This window comes from Tamandua tetradactyla, chromosome 15, assembly GCF_023851605.1.
Source record: "Tamandua tetradactyla isolate mTamTet1 chromosome 15, mTamTet1.pri, whole genome shotgun sequence".
NCBI lineage: Eukaryota > Metazoa > Chordata > Mammalia > Pilosa > Myrmecophagidae > Tamandua > Tamandua tetradactyla.
The window spans coordinates 28,436,486-28,450,477 of NC_135341.1; the positions used below are offsets into that span (position 1 = coordinate 28,436,486).

At 37.6% G+C, this 13,992-nt stretch overlaps 1 protein-coding gene across 12 annotated transcripts in view; it reads left to right on the plus strand.

The window, feature by feature from the left end:
- Window positions 1-13,992, plus strand: part of ARHGEF3 (Rho guanine nucleotide exchange factor 3) — a 390,935-nt gene that overhangs the window by 367,835 nt on the left and 9,108 nt on the right. For all 12 annotated transcript variants that reach the window (XM_077128939.1, XM_077128938.1, XM_077128936.1 and 9 more), the window contains 3 exons: window positions 6,442-6,538; window positions 6,707-6,783; window positions 12,706-12,963. In XM_077128939.1, coding sequence (XP_076985054.1) covers window positions 6,442-6,538; window positions 6,707-6,783; window positions 12,706-12,963 — 432 coding nt within the window. The remainder of the gene's footprint in view (window positions 1-6,441; window positions 6,539-6,706; window positions 6,784-12,705; window positions 12,964-13,992) is intronic.

Here is a 13,992-nt window from a genome sequence, read left to right on the forward strand (position 1 = left end):
AGGAGTCTTCCTTTCTTTCAAAGGTCCTTAGTCCAACTTTCTGCTAATATGAAGTCCCATCTCTAGTGTTCCTGTGAGATGGGCATCCAAGCTTAGCTTGACACAGCCAAGAAACCGGGTTTTAAGCTGGACTGGAGGAGGAAAAGGATGAAGACAAAGAAGGCATCTAACTCAGAGAGATATTCTGTGGATTGTATGTCCAACTCCCCCTTCCTGCATCCAGGTTTCCTAAACCCAGCAGCCTTACCATGTTTCATTGCATACTTTGCTCATGGTGGCCCTACCTTCCTGAAAGACCTTTTCCTTTCCTTTCCTTTCAACTATCCAAATCTCAACTTATTTTTCAAAAATATATGTTGCCTTCTTCTCTGTGCTAAGCAGCTCATCTTTGAAACCTCCTTTGACCACTCCAGCCTCAAACTGTCTCTTAATTTTCTGACTCTCTAAAGCAGTTGTAATTTGATCATTTTTTGCTGCCATGTGACATCTCTCGAACTATTTTTTTCTTTTTAACTTTTTTAAAATTGTGAAATATATATACTAAAAAGCAATAAATTTCCAAGTGCATTTTGACAAATAGAGCAGATTTTAAAGTTTGGAATGAGTTATTGCTCCACAATCTAGCTGTTCTAAGATACTGGAGACCAACATAAATATCAATATAATGATTCACCAATCATACTCAATTGTTAAATCCTATTTTCTCTGTTATACCCCTCCTTCTCTTTAAATAATATATGTACATAAAAGCAATAAATTTCAAAGCACATCACAACAATTCATTGTAGAACAGATTTCAAAGTTTGGTATGATTACAGTTCCACAATTTTAAGTTTTATTTCTAGCTGCTCTAAGGTACTGGAAGCTGAAAGAAATATCAGTATAATGATTCAGCACTCATACTCTTTTCTTAAACTCAGTCTTCTCTGTATAACTCCACCATCACCTTTGATCTTTCTCCACTCCTTAGGGGTATTTGGGCTCTGTCCATTCTAACTTTTTCATGTTGGAAGGGGCTGTCGATAGTATAGATGGGGGATAGAACTAGTTGATGTTCTGGGGTGGCTGGTCCCTCTGCATTTCAGGACTTACCTGGTCAGGGGACCTATCTGGAGGTTGTAGGTTTTAGAACCTTTGTGGAATCTTATATATTGTCCTAGGTGTTCTTGAGGGTTGGCAGGAATGGTTTGGTTGAGGTTTGGTAAGTTATAATAGGTAGCAATGTCTAACTGAAGCATGCATTAGAGTAACCTCCAGTGAAGCCTTTTGACTATTTGAACTCTCTCAGCCACAGATACCTTATTTGTTACACTTCTTTTTCCTATTTTTGTCAGGACGGCATTGTTGATCCCACAGTGCCAGGGCCAGACTCATCCCTGGGAGTCATCTCCCATGCCACCAGTGAGACTGTTACCCGTGGATGTCATGTCTGACGTAGCAGGGAGGGAAATGATTTCACTTGTGAATTAGGGCTTAGAGAGAGAAAGGCCACGTCTCAGCAGCAAAAGAGGTCCTCTGGAGGTGACTCTTAGGCATACCTATAGGTAGGCTAAGCTTCTCTGCTCCACGCATAAACTTCACAAGAGCAAGCTTCAAGATCAAGGGCTTGGCCTATTGATTTGGGTGTTCCTAATGTTAGGCACAGTATCCAGGGTTTCCCCGGTAGTTAAGTTTAATAGTTCCATAATTTTTCTCCCATCCCTTAAGGGACTTTGCCAAACTTTTTGATTATCTGCTTACTATACTCTGTATCCAGGCATTACATTAAGCTATACAGGATTAAAGACCCTTATTCTTATTCTAGGCTCATTGTGTTTGGATTGTTTAAATGATCTGTTCAGACAAGTTGAGTTAGATTATGTGCTACAGAAAATTTAGATTCTAAACATGATAAAACTTTCTTCTTTTGGTCTCAAAGAGTAGGTGAAGTTCTAAAATACAGGCAATATTTACTTTACCCCTGTATTCTGAATTACCTTATTCCTGACTGATTGGCTTCATTCTTATCTCTAAATACCAGGTTATACATATATAAAGCAGACCCTCAAAATCGAGAAATAATAATTACCACTCTGGGCTAAATATGACTGCTATAAGAGCTTACAATCTAGGCCCCAATTTTTTTAATAAGTATTTTCTAAATGAGATCATACAACATTTGCTCTTTTGTTTCTGGCTTATTTTGCCTCACCAAATGTCTCACAGGTTCATTCATATCTTTGTTTGCCTCACAACTTTGCTCCTTTTTGTAGCAGAACTGTGTTTGAGCATATCTTTATCCCATTATTCACCAATCAACTTCTTCAGTCAGTGCGTCTTTCAGCCCCCTCCATCTACTAGGCCTCTTATATGATGGCCAAAGTCAACATCCATCAACCCTCTCAATTTTAGATAATTTTGTTGCTCCCAAGAGAAAGATAGCCAATAAATACACCCTCACCAAATAGAAAATCCAAACCTTTCCCTAACTCTTATCCCTCCTCCCATTATGTACCCCTGGTATTGCTGCAGTACTGTTGATATTTGCCTGTTAAACATAGCCCATAGCATGCAATAGCATTTTCCTCCATACCCCAAAATAATACACTCTTTGTGGAAGAGTCATACTTTTGCAGTAGTTCATGCAAGAACTTATTTATATTTGTAGTATTAATTAGTGGGATGCATGGATCTGTACAACCCCTTTAATCATGTTTACCTTCAATATGGTAATATTACTTATAGACCCACTAGTGAACCTCCTTCCCTTCTATCTATTCCCTTACAATTAAGTTCAACCTCCTTAGCAAACTTTTCACCCATCTCAAGCTTCTGTGTATCTCTAGGTCTCCTACATTCTTATTATCAGCCTCTAATTTTACCTTTACCATGGTCTTTATTTTTTAAATGGTTATTTAATTTTTCATGTGTTTATCTTCCCAATTAGCTTTGAACTCCTTACAGCAAAGGCTGTGTCATCTGAGTCTGTGTTCTATCACAGTGCCCTGGGTGCGACTATATGTTCCTCTTGCTTAATTATCTTTAATAAGAGGTGATACGAGCCGCAAATTTTTTGTCTCTCTGCTTCAAATCAATAATAATTTTTTATGGATTTATTAATTTTTAAAAAAATTACAAGAAATGTGAACATTCTTAACATATACTCATTCTGTTCTACATACATAATCTGTAATTCACAATATCATCACATAGTTTCATATTCATCATCATGAAAATCAATAATTTTTTAATATTTTTATTTTATTTAGTTATTTTTTTAAAAATATGAACTAATTTAAAAAAGAACCTGCTGGTAACTAATTTTGTAAAGTAGAAATTTTCCAAGCTGCAAAATCTTTACTAAAGTTAGGTTTTAAAATATTATACCAATCATATCTATAGTTAGCATTGATGCCCTTTCCTAAATTTATATGAGAATGAAAAATTGTTTTGTTTTTTAATCTGCTTTGGTTTTTCAACAATCACAAAAGGCCCAAGGCAATGCTGGATTCTCATCTCCCCCAACCAAACAAATCTGCTGTTTGAGCAGCATTGTAGGAAAGTTGTTGGGGGGAGCAAAATGTTTTGTTTGGGTAAAATGGCTCTCAGGAGCCATTTACATTAGCAACTTCTTTCCTCTGATTTTTTTTTTTTAACTTTTTACTTTGAAATACTTTCAAACTGTCAGGACAGTTTCAAAAGTAGCACAAACCCATTCAGAGAATTCCAACAAACCCCTACCCCCACATATGCTCAGAGCCACCAGTTTTAACATTTTGCCATGTTTGCTGTTTTGTTCTATCGAGTTTGCCATCTATCTGTTTATCTGTCCATCTGCCTGTCTATCAATCTATTTTATGAATCCTTGAGTGTAGATTACATACATTGTGCTCCTTGAGTACTTAAGATTGGTATGTAAGTTTCCTAAGAACAAGGATTTTTTCACTTACGTATCCACCTTAAGGGCAGTAAAGTTCAAGAAATTTAACAAGTTTATATTACTTTTATTTTTCATATATTCCAATAATATCCCTTTGAATCTTTTCTCCTCCCTTGCCAAATCCTATCCAGGATTATGTATCGTATATAATTGTCATTGTCTCTTTCATTGTTCTTTATTTTTTTATGTAATTGAAGAAACATATATACAACATAAACTCTCCTCTTAAGCACTTCCAAACCTACCATTCAGTGGGATTGTTCATCTTTATGCTGTTGCAGGATCCTCACCAACTTCCAGTACTAAAATTTCTCCCCAAACAGAAGCTCTTCACCCATCATGCCCATTATTCGTTAACTCCTCATTCCTCCAACCTGTCCGTCCCCCACCCCCACCCCCCACCCCCACCCCCTGTTCTCTAGTTTCTGTCTCTGTGAGTTTGCATATTGTGTGATATTTTGTATGTTGTCAACATGGGGCTTAAATTTAATATCCTAAATCTGTAGCGCTCTCATTTGTTTAGATACCAACCTAACTTCAATGGTATGTACAAACTATGTACCTAGACCCCACCATTATGTAGTTCTAATCACAAATTAAATGTCTGTAACTTATGAATCCAAAACACTGATTTATGGTATTTTGTACATTTGCCTTTTAGATGCTATAGGAAGTAAAAAGTGGCGTTATGAACGAAAAATACAGTAGTATTGGCATTAATGTTTACCCATGTCATTACCCGTGCTGGAGATCCTTATTTCTTCATGTGGTTTCAGTCTGTTGTCTAGTATACTTTCCTTTCAACCTGGAGAATTCAGTTGACAAAATCCCTGAGTTTTACCTGGGAATGTCTTCATCTCTCCCTCATTGCTGAAAGTCAGTTTTGCCTCGTATAGTGTTGGCAGTTTTTTGCTTCAGCACCTTAAATATATCATTCCCCTGCCTTCTTGCATCCATAATTGCTGATGATAAATTGGCACTTAATCTTATTCAGCCTTCCTTATATGTGACATGTTTCTTCTCTTCTTGCTGCTTTCGGAATTCTCTCTTTTATCTTTGGCATTCGACAGTGTGATATGGTCTGGGTCTGTATGGGTTCATCCTGTTTAGTTCATTGTGCATCTCAGGTGTGCATTCTCTTTCATTAAATTTGGGGCGTTTTCGGTCATTATTTCTTTGAATATTCTCTCTGCCCCCTTTACTCTTTCTTTTCCTTCTGAGGCTTCTATACTGTATATATTGCTACACTTGATGGTGTCCCACAGGCTCCTCAGGCTCTGTTCATTTTCTTTATTCTTTCCTTTTGTGGCTCCTCAAATTCAATGATTTCAATTGTCCTACCTTCAAGTTCACTGATGCTTTCTTCTGTCAGTGCAAATCTGCTGTTGAACCCTTAAATAAAATTCTTAATTTTTGTTACCATGGTCTTCAGCTCTGTTTGGTTCCTCTTAATAATTTCCATATCTCTACTTATATTCTTATTTTTAAAATTTCCTTTCATTCTTTGCCCATGTTTTCCTTTAGCTCTTTGAGTATATTTAGAACCATTTTTTTTTTTAAGTTTTCTCTGGTATGTCCCAGGTCTGGTTCTCCTTGGCATGGTTTCTAATGCTTTAACTTTCTCTTTTTGCCTGGGCTATCACTTCTTATTTCTTTTCATGTCTTTTTTTGAAACTTTAATGTATTGTCACTGGAGTTTAGGCTCTGAGGCATCTGTTCCTTGGAAGAAAAAAAAAAGATAACACTGTTGTCAGTCTTTGCAGATTGACCTGGTGAGCACTCTCCTTTAGAGCTTAGCCATACACTAGGTTTAGAGACTAGCTCTATGCCAAAGTGTAGCAACTTCCCTGATACTTTCTGTACAAGCATCTTCTCCTGGGCATTCACGTTTAGCCCTAGGGATTTCCCCATTTACACAGATACAAATGTCCCTTCTTCCCTAGGAATCTGTCGTCCGTTTGCTAGGGAAGGAAGGGCAGCAGGGAGAATAGCCAGCAATCCCTTGCCCCAGACAGCACGTCTTGACTGCTCTCCCAGGGTTCTGTAGGAGAGCTCTGAAAACTGCCTTCTACATATGGGAGAAATTCTGGAATGTCCAGTGCCTCATGACACCACCAGACAGATTAGGCCAAACATACATGCTCCCAGTATATGCATGAGGGTTACTTGGTTCCCTCTGTAATCAGAACCAGGGATCTGGACTGGCAGCACATCCAACCCGTGCTGAGCTGGTGAGGGGTTGAGAGGGGCCAGCCAGGGTACCACGAGATCCTACTGCTTTTAAGTAGTGGTTTTATTATTATTATTATTATTATTATTATTATTATTATTATTATTATTATTCAGTGCTTGCCCTGTTACTGCAGTCCTTTTACTGTTTTCTGGAGCTTTGAAAAAGATGCTTCTACCAGATCAAAAGTTCTGTGGAAGAACGGAGCCCTGAAACATCTCACTCTGCCCTTTTGATCCATCTTCTTTCATTTTAAATGTTTGCTTCTTTCTCTTCCCTTTCTTGTGTGCAGGCTTATCACGACCCAATGCTGAAACTCTCCATAATGACAGAACAAGAGTTGAACCAAATTTTTGGAACACTGGACTCTCTAATCCCTTTACATGAAGGTATAATTTTGTTCCCAGAATGAGTCATGACTTGTAGCCTTAATTGAGTTGACTTATAACGATTCAGTGATTATGTAAAATGATGAGTAACCCAAAACCTACATCCAGCCCTGTTCATATTTGAAAGCCTAATAAAATAAGCATTCTGTTTGTTTATTTTTTTGCCAGATCTCCTTAGTCAGCTTCGAGATGTTCGGAAGCCTGATGGCTCAACTGAACATGTTGGTCCCATCCTCGTGGGCTGGGTAAGAAAACGTTCTCTGGTCTAGGTTGAAGATAAATTTCAATAATACAGGTGTCGTTTCAGTTTAGCTAAATTTTTTTATTGGCAAACATTGGTTTCACATTAAAAAAATTAAATAGCAAATTCCTAGTAAAATGTATAATTATACTTAGTCTTTATCTCTTCAAACATGAAAATTTTTATTTACTACAAATTTGCCATATGTAAAGATAATGTGGCCTTTCTGCAATAAAATAAGTAAAGGTGCAAGTTATTATTAGTTTTGTATCAAACAAAATAAAACTAGTTAATGTGCAGTCCGACCAATTACTAATATAGGTATTGCCAACAGAAATTGATGGGCATATTCTTGACTATCACAAAAAAAAAAAAAAAGCTTTTTTTTTCAGGCTACAAAAAGAAAAAAATCTCAGAGTCAAAATGTAGTTCCATAAACAAGGTAATAACACCTAACTACTGCAAATGTTTAACATGTATCTGATCCTTTGTAGGAGAATTGGGTGTATTCAGCCCTTCATCCCAATATAACCCATTCTCTTTTCAGATTAAACAAAAAAATGCTCTGTTATTAGGTATCGTAAGTTTAGCATTCGAAGGCTGAATTTGTATTTTATTGAGTGGCATAGTATTGTTGTTTGTTTAATTTACTTTAGATAAGTCTTAAGCTCCATTTTGCCACAATTCCCACCACTCCTTCTACAAATTTCTGTTTCCTTCTGTGAGCACTGAGTTTTCCCACTCAGCTCTAGGTGTTTGTCATTTGTTATGAAGCAGTAATGAAAGCAGATTATTTGGTGACTTCTTCCAGGCAGGGGAATAGGTTTCTCATCTTCTGACTTATATACTGTTCCAGCCAAATAAGCAGAAAATGCCATGAAAATGAGTGTTAAAGGTTATTTCACTTTTTGAAGAGCTACTAAGGTTATAAATCCTAGGATTTATGCAGTTTTGTTTGTATTTTAACCTTCATAATACCCAGTTTCTATACCTTGATGCCATGTGGGGCTGCAGGAAGCTTTGACATTGGTCTTTTAGCTTAACTTATGCTACTCGATTACTGCCCTGATGAAGAAGCTTTAAGGGTTTCAGGATCTGGATAGCTTTAGACCACGAGTCAATTTTAGCATGGAGACTGAAATATCCCAAGGGTATCTGAAAGATAAGTAATGTTCTAAGATGAATAATTTAGAAAATGTGCCTTAATATTTCAGGAGAGAGGTTCATCTTATATTTTTGACTTTCATTTTATTTTGAGCCATGGTCGGTCTTTTAACTTCTTTGACCCACAAAGAAATGTCTCTGAAGAAAGCCAGCCAGCTGGAAACAAACAGTAATAAGAAAAGGGCCTGCCTCAGTATTTCTTAAGCTTTCTGAGTCTCTAGACTGCTGTGATGAGATGAAATAGGAGGCAATGAGGCTACACTCCAGATTAGTATGATGACTGCTCTGTTTTTGACACTATGACAATATAGAACTACACGTTTTCCTTAAGTATCATATGCAGATTGTCAGTTTGTGCCAGAAGCAAAATTGTAGGAATTTGCCTTGTTATTAATTTTTTTCTAAAACAAATGTTTGTGACTTTTATTAGGAAATTGATTTAATCTGGGGGGCAGCTTTTGCAGTCTTTTTTATTTTTTGGACATAACCAAAAGAAGTGTGACCATTCTGGTCCATTGCTATCTGGAGCCTTCAGCCATCATATGGGGACTTGAGGCTTGAAGCACAGCCTCAAGTTAAACAACTGGCCCATTGTTATGGACCTCGTGAGAAACAGCCATTATTTATCAGGGCTGATGAGCTGTTAAATGTTTTCCGTCTTTTAACTGCAGATGTGTCTATGCGAGTGGGAACTGTAAACCAAGGGGTACATCTGTTTGAGTTCTGGTCTTTTTAACAGAACAAAATAAACATCCTAGTAGACTTTGAATGAGAAAAGTCAGAGCCCATTCTACCCATGAAAAATTGATTTATTCCCGCCATCCCCCCCCCCCCAGGAAAAAAAGTGGAAAACCCTTTTAAACAAGTGAGCCTCCCAAGTGGGACAGCCCTGGCCAGGCCTTTTGACCTTGCAATGAATCAATTACTTACTTTGAAGACCTAAACAGAAGGGTTTTTTTTCCAGGGACCCACCCTGGTTACTGAGAATGTCATGCCCCTCCCAAGTGGGCAGGCCTGCCCATGTGCGCCTTCCCTGTTATAAAGAAACAACTTCTCAAGTGATTTATCTTCCTGCTAACTTTTTTTAAGTGATAAAATAATTTATAAGCTATCTGGGTAAGTTCTCATGTTAATTTGGGGTTCTAATTAAATTTTAATTCCAAAGAGAGAGGCAGAGTACATGGAAGTTAAAAAAAAAAAAAAAGGATTTGTTCTCTCTCTTATTATCATGTTGGAGAGATAGGAAGAATTTCTTAAAAAATGAAAGACTTTCCCTTATAAAGTCTTGATAGTCTATTCAAAGAAATGGTGAGTTGGTCAGAGCTTTGGTGAGGGAGGAGGACAGGCTTTCATACACTGGTTTTGTCTCCAGCTTTGCTTCTCTAAACCACATTTTCTTCAAATTCTTGGACAAATAATAATAATAGCTAGTACATACTGATTCTTCACCATGGGCTTAGCTCTGTGCTACACATTTTATATGCTTTATCTTATTAGGGCAGAGGACATTAGTATATGCATTTTATACATGGAGAAACTGAGGTTCAGAAGGGTCACCTAGCTACTTAGTGTCTGAGTTAGGCTTTGAACGTGATTCTCTGACTCCAAGGAATGTGCTCCTAACCATTGCATTATGTCCTCTCATTTTAAACAAGTGAATGTGTACTTTGGAAATAAGATGTGTACACTCCTCCTCACTTGTGGCTTTTCACTCCAGTCGGTTGAACCACACAGCCTTTCAGGTCATGCTCAGGAAACAAGCACCCTGTCAGGTGTGAACACAGGGCCAGAGCCTGGCTTGGTTGCCATGGCAGCAGGCGGCAGGATCAGAGAGAGTAATGACCCACTGGACAGCGGGCAGCCATGTGCTCAGGGTCCCTTGCTAGTTCATATCTGATGGTTGCTGTTGATTTCCATCTCCATTATGAAAACGCTGGGCATTTTCAGGTCTTTTTAAAAGGTGAGGAAGTGGAAATGAAATTAAAAGGGCCTGAGGCTCTTTTTAATTAACTCTCTTGTAAATTAAATTACAAGCCACAACACCACACTTAGTGTATGTGTGTGTGTGTAAATACCAATTATCACTATTTTCAAATAGAAGGTTTGAGGAAGGAAGTTCTGCAGCTCTTTTTAATCCTCCCCCCCCTTTTTTTTTTTTTTACTACAAATAGACATTCTTATAAGGAAAGTAAACATTTCAAAGGGATGCTGAACTCCACAGTGAACCTTTTAAACCCTAGTTTCCTGTTATCTTTTTTAGATTTAGTCACTGAGAAAATAATTTCACTAAGAGGTGTAAAAGAAGCAGCAGAATATTTCAACTTGACTGTTGCTAAGATGGCACCACACTTTATTTTTAAACAATGTTCCTAAACTATCAACTATTCCCTAAACCAGTAATTCATTAAATATTCATTGATTTTTTTTCATTCGGAACACGAACTTCGAGTGTTTGCAGGATAGGCCCAGTGCAAAGTACTGAGGATGCAATAATGAAAGGCACCATCTTTCACTGAATCCCTCTACAAAGCAGATGTTGTAGTGAATGTGGCTTCCTAGCCCAAAGGAGAGAAGCAAAAGAAGAGAACCACTGGCCACATTCTACTGCTTCTGATAACTTTTTGAAAACTGACAGCCTTAAGTGATAAGATACTGAACTTTGGGTATCATCTAAGAGGGAAGCGTGGAAGAGGGAGTTGAGCAGTCCTTTCATTGAGTCTCTGACATGGCATTTACTCGATGTAACTGTCAAGAAAATTAGCATTTTGCTGTAAGGAAGGCAATGGAGTTGAAATGTTGCTCAGTTCTTTAAGCTTAAATTGTTCTTTGCATAGTATTGTGAGAACCATTTAGTACAGCCAAGACTCATTCCTGACCTGTCAGAGATAATTTAAAAGATTTTCTAAATGCTTCCTCAGTAAGACTTTTTGCTAATCATAGTTTTGTTTTAACATCTTGAGGCCCTTTGTAAACCAGCTACCTTGGACCAGGTAATCTTAAACTTAGAGGTGCTTGCACTGAGCCATGCAAATCGCTGGGCTATAGAATCAGACCCCTTTCTTTCTTTCTTTCTTTTAAATTAAGAAAACAAACAGTATTCTTAGAACCACCAACAAAGGATGACTTAACCATGGGCATACGTAAATAAAGTATCCATATGATCATTGTAAAGCCTCTGTTTGTGGAGTTAGTTTCATAAACCAATTTAAAATTAAGGCAACAAAGAAAAAATCTACATATTTAGATAGCAAAGTTCTTGAATTCTAAGTATTAAACACTGACTTTGATACCATTTGATCAGCTGTCAAAACTGAATGTTCTCAAAATATCGAGTAGAAAGTTCTTACAAATATCTGCATTGCTATAATATTGACCTATGTTACTAAATATTTTCCTGAAATCAGGAAAATATGAGAATACAAATATTTTTACAGTTAACGTATGGAAATCTTAACCACCTAAAATGGATATCTTAGTTAGCTTATCCATAGGCATATTAAAAATATATATATAAGTAATCATTGTAAAGCCTGTTTGTACAATATGTTTCATAAACCAATTTAAAATTAAGCAAGGAAGGGAAAAAAAGATCTGTAAATACAGATATCAGAGTTACTTGAATTCTAAATATTAAAAATATCTTAAATACCATTTGATTACCTATTAAAACTGCAGTCTCAAAATATCAAATAAGAAGTTGTTACAAATATCAACTTTGCTATAGTAGTGAGCTATGTCACTAAATATTTTCAAATTTTTTATTTCAGGAATTTATTTTAACTTATATTACTGTTACTGCCCATAATTTTTTTAACCATTTTTAAATTGTAAAATATAACATATCTTTACAAAGAAGATAAAGAAAAAAAGCAGTAATTTTCAAAACACATTTCAACAAACAGCTACAGAACAGTACTCAGAGTTTGTCATGGGCTACCATGTCCTCAACTCAGATTTTTCCTTCGAACTGCTCCAGAACACTGGTGGGTTTATCAGAGTCATAATAATGGAATCATGCAGTACCAGTCCTTTTGTGTCTAACTTATTTCACTCAGCATTATGCCCTCAAGGTTTATCCACATTGTCATATGTTTCGGGACATCATTTTGTCTCAATGCTGCATAATATTCCATTATATACATATACCACATTTGTTTAGCCACTTGTCTATTGATAGACAACTTTATGTTTCCATCTCTTGGCAACTGTGAATAGTGCCGCTATGAGCATTGGTGTGCAAATGTCTGTTCATGTCACTGCCCTCAACTCTTCTGGGTATACCCTGAGTACTGGTATTACCTAGACCCCTTGCTTTCTATTTATCCCACTAAGTCTTCTAATGACTTTTTTAGGGATAATTTTAATAGAAATCCTGTAAAAATAGGAGGGTCTTCCCTTCCTGGATACTTTTGGACAGAAAAATTTTTAACTGTAAGCATATCAATAACTATGCTTCTTTCCTTTTTAGTTTAAATTGGCAGAAAATGCAAACAGACTATAATATGGATCTTGGGGATCAAGCAAGTAAATGTGTAACTAAGAAAATCAATTTGTGCAAGTAAGCCGGAACCTAAGCAAGTTGTCCATTTCCTGTCATTTTGAAGAATCTCACTGATTTCCTCCAGGCGTACAAATAAAGGCTTGTTAGCCAGACCTGGAAACCAGCTGGGTGATTGTTCAGTCCTAAAGAGTGATGCTAGTTTGCAGCCTCAGAGCTCAACAGTTTTAACACTCGAACCTTCTTTTGCTTTTTGCATCTTAGTTGCCTTGCCTCAGTTCCTACGACAGCTACTGCAGCAACCAAGTTGCCGCCAAAGCCCTACTGGACCACAAAAAACAAGATCACCGAGTCCAGGATTTCCTACAGCGATGTTTAGAATCCCCCTTTAGCCGCAAACTAGATCTCTGGAATTTCCTTGATATTCCAAGAAGCCGTCTGGTGAAATACCCTCTGCTTCTTCGAGAAATCTTGAGGCACACACCAAATGATAACCCAGATCAGCAGCACCTAGAAGAAGCTGTGAGTTTGTTTCTTTCCCTCTTCCCTTGTTATTTCCCACACAGTGATTGGTATATCGAGTAAATGAGTAAGTAGGATTGTTGAGTGCCAGGCACTCAGGGGTCATGGGTTCCAGGCTTGACTCTTCAATTGACCATATTTTGATCTTGCAAATCACTTCTCTCTCTGCTCTGGTTTCCTGACCTGTGAACTGCAGTGTTTATGTGAAATGCACTATAAAGTCACAAAAATTTCTTGATTCTATATAGATGATTCTGTAATCCAGTTGTTACAATTGCTGATAGTGAAGGTTAAGATCTCTAAGGAGAGATTTTAAATTTAAGACCTTTGTTTAATTAGAAAGTGGAAGCTGCCATTGACTTTTAGGCTTAAAGCTCATTTGTGAACTCGACACTCACTTAAGATCTAGCTCTCCTCAGCCCCTGATTGCAGTGAGCTGCCTAGTCACATCTCCTGCTCTCCTCATTCAGCAAATGTTTATGAGTATGGAGCAGAATGATTGGGGAAACATGGATTTTTCCCCAGCAGCAATGGAAAAATTGGGTCGATGTCACAAGAATACTATAAACTATGAGCATTCCACCCAGTGAGCTCACTTCCAACGGGGGCTGTCTGCAAGGCAAGGTGAAGGAAATGGCATGGCAGGAAGAGCAGATGCCCTGAGCAAAGGTATGAAGAGATGATAGGACAGGTTGTGCTTATGGGAATATCATGAATCAGGCAGCCTGGGGTTGAGGATACTCCAAGGAAGCAGCAGGAGATAAGGCACAGAGTGTGAGTTCAGATCTTGTTTTACATATCAATCTGAGAAATGTTTCCTTTGTTCTATAATTAATTGAAGGTTTGTTTTTGTATGTTTTTGTTTTCTGAGTAAGGGGAGGTCATGTTTAGGGTTCATGTCCCAGCTTCATCCCTTATAAGCTGTGCAACCAAGTTCCTCCTCTCATCCCTATAACGGCGGGGGGGGGGGTGGGGGTTGGGGAGGGGGGGAGGGGGCAGAGGAGGAAGAGGCTCATGACAGGGAAGCCA